This window comes from Cebus imitator, unplaced genomic scaffold, assembly GCF_001604975.1.
Source record: "Cebus imitator isolate Cc_AM_T3 unplaced genomic scaffold, Cebus_imitator-1.0 Scaffold130, whole genome shotgun sequence".
In the NCBI taxonomy this organism is placed as follows: domain Eukaryota; kingdom Metazoa; phylum Chordata; class Mammalia; order Primates; family Cebidae; genus Cebus; species Cebus imitator.
In genome coordinates, this window is record NW_016107445.1 from 1,382,207 (window position 1) to 1,400,947 (window position 18,741).

An 18,741-nucleotide genomic window follows, 5' to 3' on the forward strand; every position below is an offset into this window, starting at 1 on the left:
CACAATCTTGGCTCACTGCAAACTCCACCTCCCAGGTCCCGGTTCAAGCTCCTACTATAGCCTCCCAAGTAGCTGGGATTACAGGCACGAGCCACTATGCCTGGCTGATTTTTATATTTGTTAATAGAGATGGGGTTTTGCCATGTTGGCCAGTCTGGTCTTTAACTCCTGACCTCGTGATCCGCCCACGTCAGCCTTCCAAAGTGCTGGGATTACAGGCATGAGCCACCGAGCCCGGCCTCTCTCTCTCTCTCTCTCTCTTTTCTGCGTATATATATACAGAGAGAGACATATACACAAATATACATGTGTACATATAAAAAATATACACATATTGGAAATATGAAACTACAGTTTCCATGCTTTTATTGTTCCTTCCTTAGAGCACTTTTCCCAGCCACCCATCTAGAGAATTGCTTCTCAGTTGACAAGGACTAGATTAATTTTTTCCCCAATTCATCATGGGCTAAGAGTTTTATAAAATACAATAAAAGTAAACTGGTAGAAACATCAAATAAAAATACTTTCAAAATAAAGCCCTGATTTTTTATTATCAAATTCATCAAGCATAAGGTTATCTTTTCAGTAAATATAAGAACAAGTCTAACCTGGGTGAAAAAAAAAAAAAAAAAAAAAAACATAAAAAAATGGTAAATGTTGTTCATGAAAAGTGTGCATATAGGCAATAAATATGGAAAGCTGCTACTCATAACTTTTTTGATTTGCTATCATGATTAAATAAAAATTATTAGTGTAATCGTGACTCCCAACAATAAAAGCCTTGAAACACACTTTAAACAAACATAATGTGTATTGATACTTGAAGTTTTTAGCATGACAAATGAGCTGCTTTTTGCCTGTTAGTTGATAATCTAGGTTGAATGGATGACAACTCTGCTTGCTGAAGACAATATATATTTGAACTGCTTCTATGTTTTATTGGTATTACATTAATAGTAGAGATAGCATCTTAAAGGTATGCTGATATAAATGAAAAAAAGGTCCTTCAGTACATATAGAAATTTTCATTTTTAACAGATCCAAAATGAAACAAGAGATATTGTATTTTTAAAATTCATCATTACTTTTTCATTAGTAACCAGTTTCAGTAATTTTTCCTGTAGAGTTACGGTTAAATTTGAATTAGCTTTTAATGAAAGAAATGAATTTTGGATTTTGTACACATTTGGCTTACAGTTGACAAATCAAAATATCCCAAATTGGAACTTGGTTCTATTGTGCATAGGACTTCTAAGTAGCTCACACCACCAGCAACAGGAGTGTGATGATCTTTACTCTTTTCACCTACTTATCTAACACACACATGACAATTATTACAGCCAAGCCAATCTGCTATAAAGTTTCTAACACCTGATCTCAATGTCTGCATTTTTCCTTTTGTAGACAGGAAGTAAACAGCATTTAGACAGTAGCATTCCACAGATCACAATCCTCAGCCCAAATCCTAGCTTCTGTTGGTCTCTGATTCAGCTTCCTATGTAATTCCTTCATAATCCTATCTTGTTTTGTCTTGTAATAATCATTTATTTGTTAATCTTTGCATATTACTTTTCTCCATTAACATATACCTCCATTGGGCTGGGCACAGTGGCTCACACCTATAATTCCAGCACTTTGAGAGGCCAAGGTGGGAATGTTTCCAGGTTTGGGGGTGCAGGGGAGCACTTAGCTCCCCTGAGAGGATGTTTCTCCAGGCTCTTGGTCTCTTACTCACCCAAGAATGGGAGAGGGGACCACAGCACAGTGCGATCATAAAGTAAATATCAGACACCAAAGACTTTTTGCAAAGAAGTGATTTATTTATGCAGAAAAAGGGAAAAAGGAGAGAGAAAAAGATGAGAGAGAGAAAGCTTCCACGAAGAGTGTGGAAGGGAACCCAAGTATGGAATCTGAAGGGGTGTGGAAGAAGGAGACTTTTAACCTGGGAGGAATTCCCACCTTCTCCAAGCCTTCTAGCCAATGAGAAGAGTTCCTTTAAACTTCCACTGGAGTGATTGATTTTTTTGGTTCTTTCCCGCACTCATGAAAGTTTAAACAAAGACCATAAAGTCTCCCAGATGGAGAAAGGGGAAGGGGGCTTTGGGAAGTTCTTGCCCTTGAAACTACACCCCCTTATAGACCCAGGAAGAGAATACATTACCTCAGGAGGATTGCTGGGGCTCAGGAGGTTGAGACTGTTGTGAGCCATGATTGCACCACTGCACTCTAGGCTGGTCAGCAGAGTGAGATTCTGTCTCAGATTATTATTACGTTTTTTAAGTACCTTCATCAGAACAAAGGGAATGCCTATTTTCTCGCAATTGTGTTTCTAGCACTTTGCATAGGTGCATTTCAAGCACATGGAGGACTAATTGAATGCTGAATGAATTAATTAGGAATCAGTTTAAAGCCACAAACTCAGTCAACAAGGGATGGCAATGGTGTGGAAGAAAGGGTAAAGGTGGAAACTAACATATATGAAGACTATCATATGCCAAGCCTCACTTTATCTTATTACATCCCTATCCTAAACCTGGGAAACAGATGTTATCATCCCTGTTTTACAGATAAGGAAATTAAGCTTCAGAGAGGTTAAGGAACTTTCATCAGGTCACATAGTAAATGACAGAGTTGGAATTTGAAGCATTTGGCTTCAACCACTGACAGCATTTGATGAGTGATCATATGTGTATAATCTGGGAGTCTGAGAAAAGGGGTAATGAATCACACACTAAAAAAAAAAAAAAAGTAGAAAACATGAAGGAGGAACATTTTCAGATTAGGAAAGGAGAAAATATGAATTCAGTTTTGGCAGATTGAGTTTTTGATGAAACAGTTTGCACAGAAACCTGGAATTGGAGTGAAGTTTCCGAGATAAAGACCCAGGAATGGAGTTGCTATGATATTTACAATTGATTTTAAAACACTCCACATACACAGTGTGATATTTTATGTAGAATTAGATTAAGCTATAAGCTAGATGCTGCCCATCTCTAATCAAGCATGCACAGTCCAAGAGGAATCATTGACTTTCACTCAAATACCCTGTACTCCAGAGGCACTCCTATTAGTATAAGCAATTTTGTTGTCTGGATCTCCATCAAAACCAATTCTTTGCTGATTCTTATAGTAATTCTTAGAAACAGGTATTTATTGGTGTAGTGAGTGATTTTTAAATTATTGCTATGAAATATGCTTCCAATGAAAGTTAAGCTATGACAGTGTGTTAGAATCACTCCCTTTCTATCCCTTTGAGTGCTTGAACAGAGCATAAGAAACTAGCAAGACCAATAGCCTATACTCTTAGGGATGATGCCACCAGTGAGTGTCAGCTGTGACACTGGGCAGACTGATTGTCAGATGCCAATGATAGAGGTGACAGTACCACTACCTCTGGAATCTTGGTATTTCCTCAGACCTGCAGAACAGGTTGCACAAATTGTTTCTTTTGTGATTATATTCTAATAAATATTTAGATAATAAATGTTTTATATGTGTAGCAGAATTTGATCTGGGACTTACTTTCATAATCACCAGGTAATGATAATAGGGTGTAGCTAACTCCTACTTTCCTCAAAACTTCTGTACCTATAGTAATCTACTAAAAAGAACCTATGAGTTGTGTTTAGGTCCACTTGCAACAAGAGTTGTCCACAGTTGATAGATGAAATAATTCAGGAAGAGTATGAAGAATGAGAAGACCAGCCGTGTGTGATGGCCCACACCTGTAATGCCAGTACTTTGGGAGGCTGAGGTGGGCAGATCACAAGGTCAGGTGCTTGACACCAGCCTGATCAACATAGTGAAACCCCATTTCTACTAAAAATAAAAATAAAAAAGAACACTTTGGGAGGACGAGGCGGGTGGATCATGAGGTCAAGAGATCGAGACGATCCTGGCCAACGTGGTGAAACCCCGTCTCTACTAAAAATACAAAAATTAGCTGGGCATGGTGGTGCACACCTGTAGTCCCAGCTACATGGGAGGCTGAGACAAGAGAATTACTTGAACCCGGGAAGCAGAAGTTGCAGTGAGCTGATATCACGCCACTGCACTCCAGCCTGGCGACAGAGCAGGACTCCGTCTCAAAAAAAACAAACAAACAAACAAAAAACAATTAGCCAGATATGGTGGCAGTTTCCTGTAGTCCCGGCTACTCAGGAGGCTGAGACAGGAGAATCGCTTGAACTTGAGAAGCAGAGGTTGCAGTGAGCCGAGATTGTGCCATTGCACTCCAGCCTGGATGGCAGAGCAAGACTCCATCTCAAAAAAAAAAAAAAAAGAATGAGAAGACCACAGGACAGATACCTAAAGACAGTCAGTATTTAGAAATCTGGGAGAAAGGAGAGTCTATAAAAAGACTGAAAAGTAATCTGGAGAAAAGGAGGAGGAGGAAAGTCAAAAGTAAGCTGTTGTCAAACTAAAGGACTTAAAAACCTCAAGGGATTGGTAATGAGCAGTTTCAAATGCTCCGGAAAAGTCTCGTAACACCCAGACTGAAATTTTTTAAATGCAGAATTTTAGCTATTAGCACTTGTGTGATGACCTCAGTGATAGCTGAACCAAGGTAAAGGGCAGATGGCAGCACTGAAGCCAGGTTTCAGGACATTGCATACTGAGCAGCCAATAAGGAGATGAAAACAATGAGTGATACTTGAGTAAGTAATGGAGGAGAAAGAAGTAAGGCAAAATAGAGCATAAATATAGAAAGGGCTGAAAATAGAACATAAATATAGAAGGGGCCAAAAATAGAGCATAAATATAGAAGGGGCTGCTACTTGCATTTTCTTTTAAGGTAAGAGAATCTTGAATATAAGTTGAAGATGCATCTGAAAGAAAATCCAATACATGGAGCAAGAACTGAAAGCAGAAAGAAGATGGGCCAAGAAGACAGTTGGGGGAGTCAACAGACAATGTGAATGGAGATATAGGTAAGACTGAGCTGGAGTGGAGTTATGAGTTCATCCTGACAGCTTTCAGTTTCACTGCAAGGAGGCAGGGCAGAGGGAGGTTTACTGTGCTAAAATGTAGAGACAAGAAAGAAGAAACACAAAATAGTAATAGGATTTGGGGTAATGGAGATGAGAAAGCATTTCTTTGAAAAGTTGGATTCCTTAATACCCTCATTGATTCATCACACTGATTCTGCCCTTTAAAAGAATACAGAAACCACAGTTGATTTCTTTATTATTATTAATTTTGAAAGACAGAGTTTCACTCTGTTTCCCAGGCTGGAGTGCAGCATGCAGTCTTGGTTCCCTGTGGCCTCAAACTCCCAGACTCAAGCAATCCTCACCTCTTAGCCTCCCAAGTAGCTGGGACTACAGGCATATGCCACCATAAGTGGCTAATTTCTTATTATTTATTATTAATAAGGACTTCATAGGGACAACTAATAAAGAACATGTTTACTGCCTGAACTGTCTTGTTTTGGATTTCCTGAGTATCCAGCTCCCAACCAAAAGCAATAATTAATGTGCTGTTTAGTTTGTATCTTTCCAAAAGTCATAAAAATCTCAATCCTTTTAAGATCAATGATTATAGCAATATAAACCCTACTAAATCATAAATATTTATACCTTGTCATAATATATTATTTATTTAATAAATGTATATATATTATCTAATTTATGTCTATTTTTACTTATATCTATCTAATTTATATATCTACATATTTATCTATATCTAATAAATAGATATATAATTTATATATAATTATATAACATTTAATTATATATTATCTAAAATAATATCTATTTATATCTATCTAATTTATATATATCTATATTATATCTAATCTATATATCTATATCTAATAGATATATGTAGATATATATCTATTTTAGATAAATATATATATATATATATACATATATAAATTTATTCCTATAAATTATTTTTATACAGATGGGATTTTGCTAAATTGCCCAGATTGGTCTCAAACTCCTGGCTTCAAGTGATCCTCTCACCTCAGCTTCCTGAGTAGCTTGGACTACAGGCACACAACACCATGCCTGGCTAATTTTTGTGGTTTTTTTTGGTAGAGTTGGGGTCTTGCTATATTGCCCAGGCTGGTCTTGAACTCCTGGCTGCAAGAAGTCCTCCCACCTTGGCCTCCCAAAATGCTGGGATTATAGATGTAAGTCAATGCATCCAGCCTATTCCTGTAAAATCAGCATACAGAAAAAAAAAAAAAAACTTTGTATTTAAGTTAGTGAAAAGTTATTTATTTATTTATTTATTTAGATACAGTCTTGCTCTGCCACCCAGGCTAAAGTGCAGTGGCACGACCTCGGCTCACTGCACCCTCCACCTCCCAGATTCAAGCAATTCTCCTGCCTCAGCCTCCTGAGGAGCTGGGATTACAGTGGCACACCACGACACCTGGCTTATTTTTGTATTTTTAGTAGAGACAGGTTTTCACCATGTTGGCCAGGCTGGTCTCTAACTCCTGACCTTGTGATCCACCAGCCTCGGCCTTTCAAAGTGCTGGGATTACAGGCATGAGCCACAGCACCCGGCCAAGTTATTTCTATATACAGCACAGAATTGTAAATTCTCACTACCTTTGATCTGAAGGGAATTCAGAAATAACCAGGCCAAATATCACTTTGTTTATTTTTTGTCATCCTAAAATTAAGCACTTCTTGGAAAATACTAATATGTGTATTGTGCTTGAAATATTTGAAGGATATTATAGAGTTGTATTAAAGTGTGTTGCCTATACCAGAATTATACGTTTGGGACATATTAGGAACATATATACCATCTTTGGAAAAGGATCTCAATATATGATTCTTAGGTTTACTCTCGGCAGAATACTGCCATAATACCTTCAGATCTTTCCTCTCTCTTGGAGAGGCACTGTGTCCTTAGCTGCTACTTAGCATCCTGTTTATAGCTGACATCCTTATAAACCTGGAGGTATTGTGCTTCCCACATCACAGCGGCAGACACGTGTACAAGCCCTAACATCCTGTATGAAAAGCATTTGAGTTTCTAACATCACAACACCGTGTTCTGCAAATCTGTGGGAGAATTCTCTCACAGGAGTTCAAACAAATAGCCATCGCACCTTTTTGAAGTTCATAAAAATCTTTTTGATTTTCAAAGACTTTCCCAATAAAGAAACAATAGAGGCTAGAATTTTCACACAAGCATTTGACCAGACTTTGTTAGATGTAAACAAACACAATAGCTGTTTTGCCATAAATTAACATTTACATCTTTACTGATGTAAATGTTAATTTATGGCAAAACAGCTATTGGAGAGTTGAAAAGAAGGCAAAAACAACAACAGAGGGGCAGTGATCTAATTTTATTGTTTTTTATTGCCTTCAAGCCAGGTAGAAACCCCTACGTGCATTTACGGGGAGGAAAACAAAGATAAATGTAAATGTCCTGGAAATGTTTTTCTAATACAAATTACAGAAATATCATCAACAACTACTATGCTATATCCACACACTTTCACAGATTTCCTGCACTGACTCCAATGCAAGGATGAGTTGTTTCTAAGCCGTACCTTTGACATACAAATAAAGTAGTTAGCTCCTTCAGTAAATTATAACTTATTTCGTGCTCCTTAAACCAAGAAACTAAATGAGATCGTGACTCTGATAATACTCCTTTACTAAAGCATTGTTCTTCAGTCTGTACAAAGTCCAGTTGCAACTTCTTCCCTCCCACTCTGAGGTCCTAGAAACATGAAGCCACAGATCTGCAATGAGAGGAAATAAGTCATCGTTACTCTAAAATTAAAGTACCTATTCCTGCTTTACAGTTTATCAGATGTTTTGTCCGGATGCTGATTGTTTTAAAACTTTGTCTAAACATAGTGTATTTCCTAAAGGAATATTAGCAAACCAATTGCTCGCTTCTAGTGACAACATCCTAAATTTTGTTAACATAGCAAAGATAAATGAGTAAACAGACACAGTGCTACTCAGTATGAGTATTTCCCAAGAAAGCTAAAGTCATAAAAGAATGTAACTTATGCTTTTAACTGTACCTTATTAATTATCATTTATAACCAAGATCTACCTAGTGCTAAGTTCTTAGAAGTCAGAAACACTACCCTTCCAATAGGAAGCATAAAGTTACCTTTTTTTCCTAGTTTCTTATAAGATATTTATGTGTCAGTGAACAACATCTTATGAACTTGATCAAATAAATTTCAAAATGTTCACTAATGTTCACTCTTTCTCTCGGTACCCTGTCCCCTGTCAGTTCTTACACATACTTGTGGTTTGATTTTCTTAGTGAAGAATAATTTCTAGCTATGGAAAGTTGTCTAAGCCACGATGTTTATTTTCTCAATGTTGTTTTTTTTGCTGTAAATTGAAAAGGAATCCACTTTTCTGGATTGAAGTTTTTGCCTTTGGGGATTACAACAGCTTTGCTATATTTTTCCCCCTTGATTTTTAAGCTCCCCATACTTTCAGCCTCTTCCTGAATAAAGAATAATTATTTGACTGAAATTTACTTTGAGCGCACGACCAAAACAAAAATCTTTGAAGAAGCTCAAAATAACACAGGAAATACTGAAGGACTAATAGCTCAGACTCCTACAATTATTTAGATTTACAGAAGAAAATTAAATGGATCAGTGTGTGTAATAAGGGCTCTTAAGATATTTTTAATGAAATAGAAATTAGTCGATCCATCAGGTAAACATGGCTGTCTGGACTGTATTTAGGTAAATTGGAGATGGTGATTTCAATAACATAGGTCAGCAAAGCACCATTAGTATTTTGGAGTTGTCTTGAGGAAATGGGTCTTTCAAAGCACTGATTGTGCAATGGCAGCTGAGTCACTTAGGAAATTATGAGCCTGAATCCTGTGAGATGCCATCAGGCCCAATAAATATTATGCTTTTCTTCTTCCACGTCTTTCAACACATCTGCATAATCTTGGTTTGAAGGTCATCCAGCTGCACTATGGGTAACCTTTGTTAATCTTTCCTATGAATAATTTTAGTCTTCCTCTTTTTAATTCATAATCCATGCAGAATTTTGGTCTTTTGTTTACCCTGGTTTACTGTATGATCTGATGAGGCAATGGACACACACTTACAATTTAAGAGTTTTAACCAAAAAAAAAAGAGAGAGAGAGAGAGTGTTGCCATTCATTCAATTGGCCTGGCTGATAAAATAAGCTATGAGTAGCTATAAGTCATTGTAGTCAGGAAAACATCTTTTTCTTACAAGCGTATGAAATGGTTTATAGTATGATTTTGGAAGTATTAATAGTTGATAAGATTCATATAAATGGTATGATACACAGAAGGCAAATGTTTTTAAATATTTTTCAAGTGATTAGGACTAATGCTGTAGTGTGAGGAAAACAGCTTGAAGTGTTAGGCACAAAAGAGTAAAATGCCTGCAGAATTGTTAACATATAGTTCTCAGACTACTTGGAAAATGCGTGACTTTAAGAAGTAGTTTATGATCAAATAGCCTTTTTTTTTTTTTCCTTTTTTTACTTAACTAGATTTTAGGTTGAGTTCCAGTACTGAATAAAACAACTCAAAAAATCAGTTTGTTATATTTCTTGTTTCATTTGATACATTAATTGTACTACTGGCCTTTGATACTAGGCTTCAAGCCCTTCATCTAGACACTGGTGATACGGCCAACAGGCAAAATGTAGATTCTTACATCCGATCAGCAACCTGCCAAGCAATTACCTGATACCTGTTGTGTATACTGCATTAATGCCTTGAAAATTATGTGTAAAGGAAGTAAAAGACATTGTCCTATCTTTGAGGAATTGCTAAACTCTTTGGCATAAAAGAATGAGTGGCTTTATTGCCTCTTCTTTCTCCAACCAGCTCTTAAAAACTGTGCATATTTACTTCTTTTTTGCCAGCATCTTCTGTGAGCATTTGTATCATTTCCCACCAAGACCAGTGGCCTGGGCTCCAACTACCACACATAAGTTGGTGTATCCAAAATTTCTGTTTCTGGTCCCAGATCCTTGCTCAAACATCAGAGTTGCTTTCTGTTTTCTGGATAAATCCATGCACATCTACTAAAAGCTCTTCAGAAACTGCTTAAATTGATTTATATTCTCTATCTCATCCACTTGTTATCATCTGCTTTTTTTTTTTTCCAGAGGGAGTCTAGCTCTGTCACCCAGGCTGGAGTGCAGTGGCTGATCTGAGCTCACTGCAATCTCCGCCTCCCGGGTTCAAGCAATTCTCCTGTCTCAGCCTCCCGAGTAGCTGCAACTACAGGCGAACGCCACCATGCCTGGCTAATTTTTGATTTTTAGTAGAGACAGGGCTTCACCATGTTGGTCAGCCTATACTCAAACTCCTGACCTCAAGTTGTCCACCCACTTTGGCTTCCCAAAGTGCTGGGGTTACAGGCATGAGCCACCATGCCCAGCCATCTTCTGCTTTTTTAAAAGTCTGTTAGTGGCTCACAAAATCAGGGAATTTGGAAGTTTCCTCCTTACTCACATCTTCACTAAGATCTGCCCTTTCTCCCTCCAAACATCTCTCTATTAAAAGTCCCAGAGCAGTTACATTTATGTTAACAGCTATGGTAGCCTTACTTAACTGGTCTCTCTTGTTCTACTATCTCCCCTCTTCCGTTCACTGATCTGTATTATTTTTCTAACATTCATATGTGAGCACTCATGTAACTCCCACAGCAAAAAGAAAAAACAAAAACCTTTAATGGTTCCCACATGCCTACAGAAAACATCCCCAAATCTTTATCATGTTATAAAGTCTCTTTTCTGCCTAGCAACCATCTCTATTTCCAACCAGTTTTCCTAGTCTCTCTTTTCCCAGGGGCTTTTCCTGCTTCCACACTACAGAGACTCAATTTTTGGAGCACATTTGAATTACGTGGAGTTTTATAAAAATGTAGATTCCAAGACTCTAGAACCACAATCTTTTTAGTAGAGCATGGGAACCACTCATTTCTACTAATAACCTGCACTAGAATTCCCACTCAGAGCTCATCCCCACCCTGCACTCACCTTCTACTTAAATGATAAGTAGAATTCCAGCAAATTTCTACTTATCCTGTAAGATCTTGCTCAAATATTCTCTTCTCAGCGTTCTTTTTCTACATAACTCACACAGTAGAAATCACTCTCATTGTGCTGATGGAACTTTAAATATTCAAATATATAGATTTAGAAATTATTTTTGTTAAAACCACACCTCTAATGCCCCTTTTTCTTTTATGTTTTCCCATAGTATTTACTGCCATCTGACATGTTACATATTTTACATATTTATTTTATTATGTTTGTCTCCTACCACGAAAATATACACTCCAGTGAATAATTTTCAACTCTTTATTCAATGACAAATGTCAAACATACAAAAAAGTTTAAAGATTTGCACAATGAACCATCTTATGAACCCTCATCATGCAAAGTTAATAATTGCCATGCAGAGTCAATAATTGCTAACGTGTTGTCACTATTTGCTTCATCTGTCTACCCCGAAATAGATATAGCTGAAAACTTTCACATTTTGTAAAATAAGTAGAGATAATATCTTCTAATTATGTGCATTTTTTTCATAAATACAACCAGTTGTTCACAAAGGAGAACTCAAAAAAGATGTTTTAATAATGAATTTGGGAGGTTTTTTTGTTTGCTTTTTAAATAGAGTCCAGGGTGGTCTTGAACTATTTGCCTCAGTCCTGGGTGGTCTCGAACTCTTGGCCTCAAGCAATTCTCCTGCCTTACCCTCCCAAAGTACTGGTATTACAGATATGAGCCACCAGACCTGACCAAAGGGTTAATTTGAATGTGTTTCTCCTGTTGAAGACTATAAACTCTAGTAAAAAAAAAATAAAATAAAATTATTTCCTGAATCATTTGGTAGTAAATTATATACTTCTTGAGAGTTCTTTCCTAAGTACTTCATCATGTATCTCTTAGGAATAACAGTTTTTATATAACCACATAATATTGACACCTAGAAAATCAAAATAATCCCTTCATGTCAGCTAATAGCATTCCATTATCTGATTTTCAGCAGTTAAGATTTCTGTACATTTTCTTCACTGCAGTATCCCCAACAGCCTGAACAGTCACTTGCTTATAGCAAGTCTTAGATAACAAATTTTTAAATTGGTAGATCTGTATCTCTGATTAAACTGAATTTCTTTAAGGCAGAAACTATAACCTTTTTGTTCCAAATCCCTAGCATAGTACCTGGAATATGGTAGGAACTTTATTAAAAGTTTATATAATTTAACTGAAAGGAAGGACACATTGTATTAATTATAGTTATAAGAGTTGAGGTGACATAGAATTAAGGCAAAATCAGAGAGGAAATAATTCAGGAAGAGAAAAGAAAGCTGATGTGTCTGAGAAGAGTTTGGATCCAAGTCTTAAAGGAAATGGTGTCATCCAGCATGGCACAGAGGAAATCTCTGTTCCACAGATACAGATAATCTTTTTCTGACTTCTAATAAATAAAAGACCTTTGTCCCAAAGGAGAACCTGTGAGGCAGAAAGAAAGCTCAGTTTCTGTCACTACTGTTAAAGACAGCTACTCAAGACCATGAAATAAGTAACATTGTCATGAACAAAAGATGGCAACATTTTCAGAAGATACTGTATCAAACCACACAGCATAACCTAAAATTAAAATATGCTATTGATTTTAGTTGTCTTTCCTTAATTAATTTCTTTATAATATCCAATTACATGAGGGTTTTTTTTTATATATATATATTTTGTGGACCCCACCTTGAACTAGGAGGCAGAAAATCTAGGATGTAACTCTGGTCCTGCCTAGGGAAAGGTGAGTGAGTAGCCTTCTGTCACCACTGCTCCGGGTCTTTGTTTCTTCTTTTTTTTAAATAAAGAAGCTGAATTAGAATCAATAGTTTATAAACTATGTTACTAATAAAATCCTTTTTATGCTGCAATTTTTTATGGGCCATGTTGTCAAAATTCAAAATGCAAAACAAGACACGTCAGAAGTATTGCCCCTAATCTTGAACCTCAAAAATCTAGTCCCATACATTAAATACGCTAAAACTCTCAGATTTTTTTGTGTAGCTTCTGAGGGACATTGTAAGTATAAATAGAAAATGTATTTATAAAATATACATGCATATTTTCTTTTTTAATGAAAATGAAGGGTAGGTTATTTATATCGTTCTATGCTTTGCTTTTTACATTTCATGATATATCTTGGAAATTCTCTCATTATGTAAATAACCCATCCTCTTTTAAAGTTGCATGATACTCTATCCACAACTATTTATTTTACCAGTTCCCTATGATTGGACACATTGTTTCAATCTTTTGTACTTTTGTAATTATAAATGATACTTCAATAAATAAATGTGTAAATAAATGGTTTACAGAATTAAATTTGTAGAATAGAGCCCCAGAACTGGAACTGCTGGATTAAATAATATATGCACTTATAATTTTTATTCTTGACAAATAGAGGTTCTTTCAACTTATATTCTCAGTAGGAATGTAAAAAATTATACAAAAGCTCGTGTTTTCCCCACACTTATGCCTGTATAGTATACAATGAAACATTTTTATATGTACATTTTGTTAAGTAAAACATAAAATATTCTATTTTAATTTTCATTTCAGTAATAATGAGTTGAGTTCCTGTATACATTTGCATATATACATTTCTATTGAGTTATTTTTTATTTGAATCATACCAAATTTATAGACTATGCCTCAGTGACAAGTAAGATATTCGATGTTAAGTTTTGTTATCTAAGTATGCAATATATTTTTCTATTAGTTAATGTATTTTTGACTCTCCCAATAGTGATTTAAAGTTTTCTTTACATTAATCTTATACATATCATGTACAGTTTATTCCTAGGTATTTAATCTGTTTTGATAGCATTGAAATAGGGTCTCCTCTAAAATATATCTCTGTTGTCTAAACAACACATACACACACACACACACAGAGTATTGTCCTTCATGTTTTTGTAAACCATGTGTTCCTATCCTTTAAAGATCTTTTTGTCAAAATGTGGTTGGTTTTAAATCATTTTAAATACTCTTTATATGTTGAAAAATTTAACAATTTTTTTGAGTTCCCAATATTTTTCTCCAGTTGGTTATTTTCTTTAGACTTTGTATATAGTGGAGTCTGTCTTACTTAACTAAATTACTCTAATTTATTATTTTATTCTTTAATATCTTTTTGATATTTAAAAAAAACACACACCCGAAACATACCATGATATCCCCACCATGAAATAAATGGGATATCAAAATTGGGAAGAAAGATCTTCCCCATTTCTAGACTATTTTTTAAACTATCTTTAATATCTTTTTGATATTAGAAAAAACAACATGCAACATACCAAGATATCCCCACCATGGGGAAGATCAAAATGGGGAAGATCTCCCCATTTCAAGACTATTTTTAAAACTCCTTCATGATTTCTTCTGTAGTTAAGTTCCACAACACATCATGTGAAAATACTATCTTCAACATAACACAATTGACAGTGGGTTACCATCTTCACACAGTCTCATTTTCAAATACAGATTGACTGAATATCTTATTCCAAGTTAATGTCGGTTGAAGCACAAAGAAGATAATAAAGCTGGAGAAGAGAATAGCAAGCAGCTGTCTGGAAATCTCTGCTTCCAGTCTTCCCAGGGGATGCTGACAAAATGGTTCAACTATGCTCCAGCATCCAGGAATTGCTGCTGCCAAACACAAACCAGGAATCTTCCCCGTTGATATTTAGGTGGACATGAACAACTGCCATGAGGGAATGACAAACTGTAGTCAGGTCTGGGTATGGATAGCAAGGTTGAAATCCCAGAATTAAAATGTAGCCGACGCAAGCTTAATGCTGTGTTGGTCATTTAACTAACCACACAGTAATGCACATTTAAAACAACTTAAACAATTGAATTTAAACAATTGAATTTTGATATCCCATTTATTTCATGGTGGGGATATCGTGGTATGTTGTGGGGTTTTTTTTATTTCAACTTTTCAAACTATAAAACATCAGGAATGTATTTATATAAAGTATGAAATCTGCAAACACTTGACCTTTTTCAGATGGATACCAAATGTTCCTAATATTATTTACACCTAGGAATAATACTCCCTATTGATACAAAATGCCACAACTACCATTTGCTATACAAAGTATATAATAAATATATACAGTTTTTTCCTGGACTTCCTATTTTATCCATTGATATGTCTAGTCGCATGACTGTCACATTGTTTTATTCCTTGTAACTTAATAAGCATTCTAATATCTTGTAAGCTGTTAACAATCCCCACTACCAGTTCTATTTTTCCTGTTACTTTTTATTTGTATGTATTTTTTAGAAAATTTGAGAACCATCTTGACCAGTTTCAATTCCTATTTCTTATGTGAGTCATACTGAATTTATGAATTATACCTTAGTGAAAAGTGATGTGGGTGAGGTTTCCTTTCATTATCTAAGTACGCAATATATTTTGTTAATATTTTTTGCAGGTGCTTCAGTAGAGATTTAAAGTTTTCTTCATATCCATCTTATACATAGCACATACTGTACTCTTAGATATTTAATCTTTTCTAATAGTGTTAGTCTCTTCCAGAATGTCTCTGATTGTTGTCTGAATGCCAAATGATTTTATTCCAAAAACCTTACTGATTTTCTTTATTGCTTTTAAAGATTTTTGGTTTTGTGTTTTAGCAATTTTCCTGAACTTTCCAGAAAGACAATAAAATTATGTACAGTTGGTAGTTTTATCTCCTCCTTTCTAATATTTACAACTCTAATTTCTTCCTTTTGTCTAATAGTCAGGCTAGGACACCCAGTTCGATATTAAATAATGATGGTTATAGTGAATATTCTTGACTTTAATGCAACTTGTTCTAGTGTTTCACCATTAGCCATAATCCTAGTATTGGTGCTGAAGCAGGTATATTTTATTATGTCATAAAAATATCCATCTATTTCTATTTTAAATTTTTTATCAAAAATGGAATTTGAGTGTTATAAAATACTTTTTTTTTCTGGGTTGGGTTTTTTCATGGGTTTTTTTGTTTGTTTGTTTCCTTTATTTCAAATACCACTACTGAAAAAGTTCTTTGGGCTCTGTGGGATTCCCCACGCTCACGGCTCCTTTCCCCCACACTCACTTCCTTTCTCCCCACAGCAAATCTATTTCAAGGACAGTACTTTTTTAAATGATTAACTCTGAGTTCTCAATTGGCTCTGCAGAACCAGAGGACCTGTTTGCATCTGTTCATGTGGATGGAGTTTCTTTTATCTGACACCAGGTCTCCAACCACACTGAAACAAAGCATTTATCTACAGAGCTCAGCTAGAACCCCTTATCTTCAGTCTACTCCATTTCCTTTCCCTCACGCCTACCCCACACAGCCACATGGTTAAGGAGGAGGATAGTTCAGGCATGTTTTTACCAACTCCAAGCCCTATTTCCTATTCCTCCATAACTTTCCCACCCCATCCTCTGAACCCCACCCCCACCCCCAGGATTTCGTTGAGATTTCTCCCAACTGTTATCTGGAAAAAAGGTAAAACAAAAAAGGTTCAAGGTTTTGGCGCTCAGCCCAAGGGGCTCCATGTGCTGGGACACCAATGGGCAGGGGCTTCTGTCTCTCCAGCCCGCACCCGAGACACCTCCTGACCCCTGGCTGCAAAAGCAGGGGTCAGAAGGTGGTTCGGGTGTGGGCTGGCGAGGAGAGGGGCAGCGTCCCTGCATCTGGCAGAGCCCCGGGCAGCATCATTCAACCTGGCCACCAGCAAGCTTGCTGGGAGGAGCGAGGACTTTGGGGCAGATCCTGTGGGGTGGGGATGTGGTCACCAGTCACTAGGTTCTTGTCGGGTTCTGCACTTGGCAGCTGCTTATTCTTCGCGTTGCCTTTGACCATGTCACAGTCTCCTGAGACAAAGTACTTGTGCCCTTCCTGGAGTCTCTTCATGAGGAAGTCCGAGCCCTCAGGCTTTTGTCCTAGGCTCGGGTATTTGGCCTTTAGCTTTGCCTTTTCAGCTCTCTCCGGGAGAATACCTTCTTTCTCCTGCGTGTCCTGCATCTCGCTGGTCTCCTCCGCAGGGTTCTCTTCTCCTTGTTTCTGGGACATGGCGGGACTGGGGCTGTGGATTGCAGGGGCGCGGAAAGGCAACCGGCAACCCGAGAAGGGAAGGGAGAGGGGAACGGGGACAACCTGCGCCGCTGCTTTGGCTCCTGTCACCAGGGTTGCCCCATAAGATACTCTGTATTATCTTTGAAGATACCAAAAATGCTTTCTCACTCTTTTAGAATTAGGTTTGGTAAATTATATCTTCCCCCCAAATTGTCACTTTAATCTGGATTTTCAAATTTATTTGAATGGGATTGAGAATTGAACAAAGTAATCTCATAAGATTATTTGCATGTCCTTTTTGTGTGTGATTATTTTCTAGTAATTTCTTATTTAGAATATGTGTGCTTTTTCCCCTTCTTGATTGAATTAGATACAAATGTATCTACTTTTTCCCCCAAAGAAATAACAAATCATTTTATTTATCAGTTTTACCACCTTCTGATTCCTAATTACAAACCCGCCCCTCACCCTCCACTTTTTTTTAACATTAATGCCTTTCCTGTGCTTAATGTGGGTTGATTTGCTGCTTTCCTAGGCCTATAATGTCTCCCTTCCCTTGTCCCTGCTAGCATTCTGCTCATATTTATGTGACTCAGTTCAGAAAATAACTTCTCTGACACCTTCATCAGAGGCAGTCATACATTATCGTTGTTTACATAGCATCTGTGCACATTTAATCTGCACCATCTTTTATATTTTATCTTAATTTTCTCTATAGCTATCTTCTCTAACACACTGCTTGTAATATAATAGGACTCAAGAAATGTTTGATAATGAATCAATAATATAATAATCTCAGTGGGCATGTATAATGCTTACCTTTCTTATTCACCATTTTGATCTACAGCTAGGATCTACATAGCTGAAATTCAGTGAAATGAATTAGAGGCAATGGACCATGAAGATCATTCTTCTCAGAGAAGTTCTTCATGCTATGCATCAGTGACTTCCTAATATAGCTTCCTACTTTTGAAGAAATTGAACTGAACTTATGCTAGTTTATAACAAAAGAAAAGATGTCAAACTGTGGATCTGCTTATTCAGAGTAGACTGAATTTTATCAGGCTATTTCTCAACAAATATTTATAATTATTAATTCTCTTTGGACCAATTTTCTTTAAATATATACATACACACACACACAAACACACACACACACGCGCGCGCACACACACACACACACACACACACACACACACACATATATATTGGAGACGGATTCTTGCTCTGTCGCCAGGCTGGAGTGCAGTGGCATAATCTTGGCTCACTGCAACCTCCACCTCCTGGGTTCAAGAGATTCTTCCACCTAGCCTCCTGAGTAGCTGGGACTACAGGGGCATGCCACCACACCTGGCTAATTTTTGTATTTTTAGTAGAGACGGGATTTCACCATGTTGGCCAGGGTGGTCTTGATCTCTTGACCTCGTGATTCGCCTGCCTTGGCCTCCCAAAGTGCTGGCATTACAGGCGTGAGCCACCACGCCCGGCCTCTTTAAATATATTTTTATATTTAAGGCCATTCTTTGCTGCAAGTGAATCAGACTCCACCACTGATCTGATTTAATATACTTCACAAAAACTTCTTGTCCTTAGTCTACCTTTTTAAACTCAGCTCATTGAAGGCCCCAAATGTAGTTTGAGA

At 36.8% G+C, this 18,741-nt stretch overlaps 1 protein-coding gene across 1 annotated transcript; it reads right to left on the reverse strand.

The window, feature by feature from the left end:
• Nucleotides 1-16,742: 16,742 nt before the first annotated feature.
• On the reverse strand, nucleotides 16,743-17,110 carry LOC108312907 (alpha-endosulfine-like). The gene has a single exon (XM_037742936.1). It carries the CDS (start codon nucleotides 17,094-17,096, stop codon nucleotides 16,743-16,745), a length of 354 nt encoding a protein of 117 aa, XP_037598864.1. The 5' UTR covers nucleotides 17,097-17,110.
• Between the last annotated feature and the right edge of the window lie 1,631 nt (nucleotides 17,111-18,741).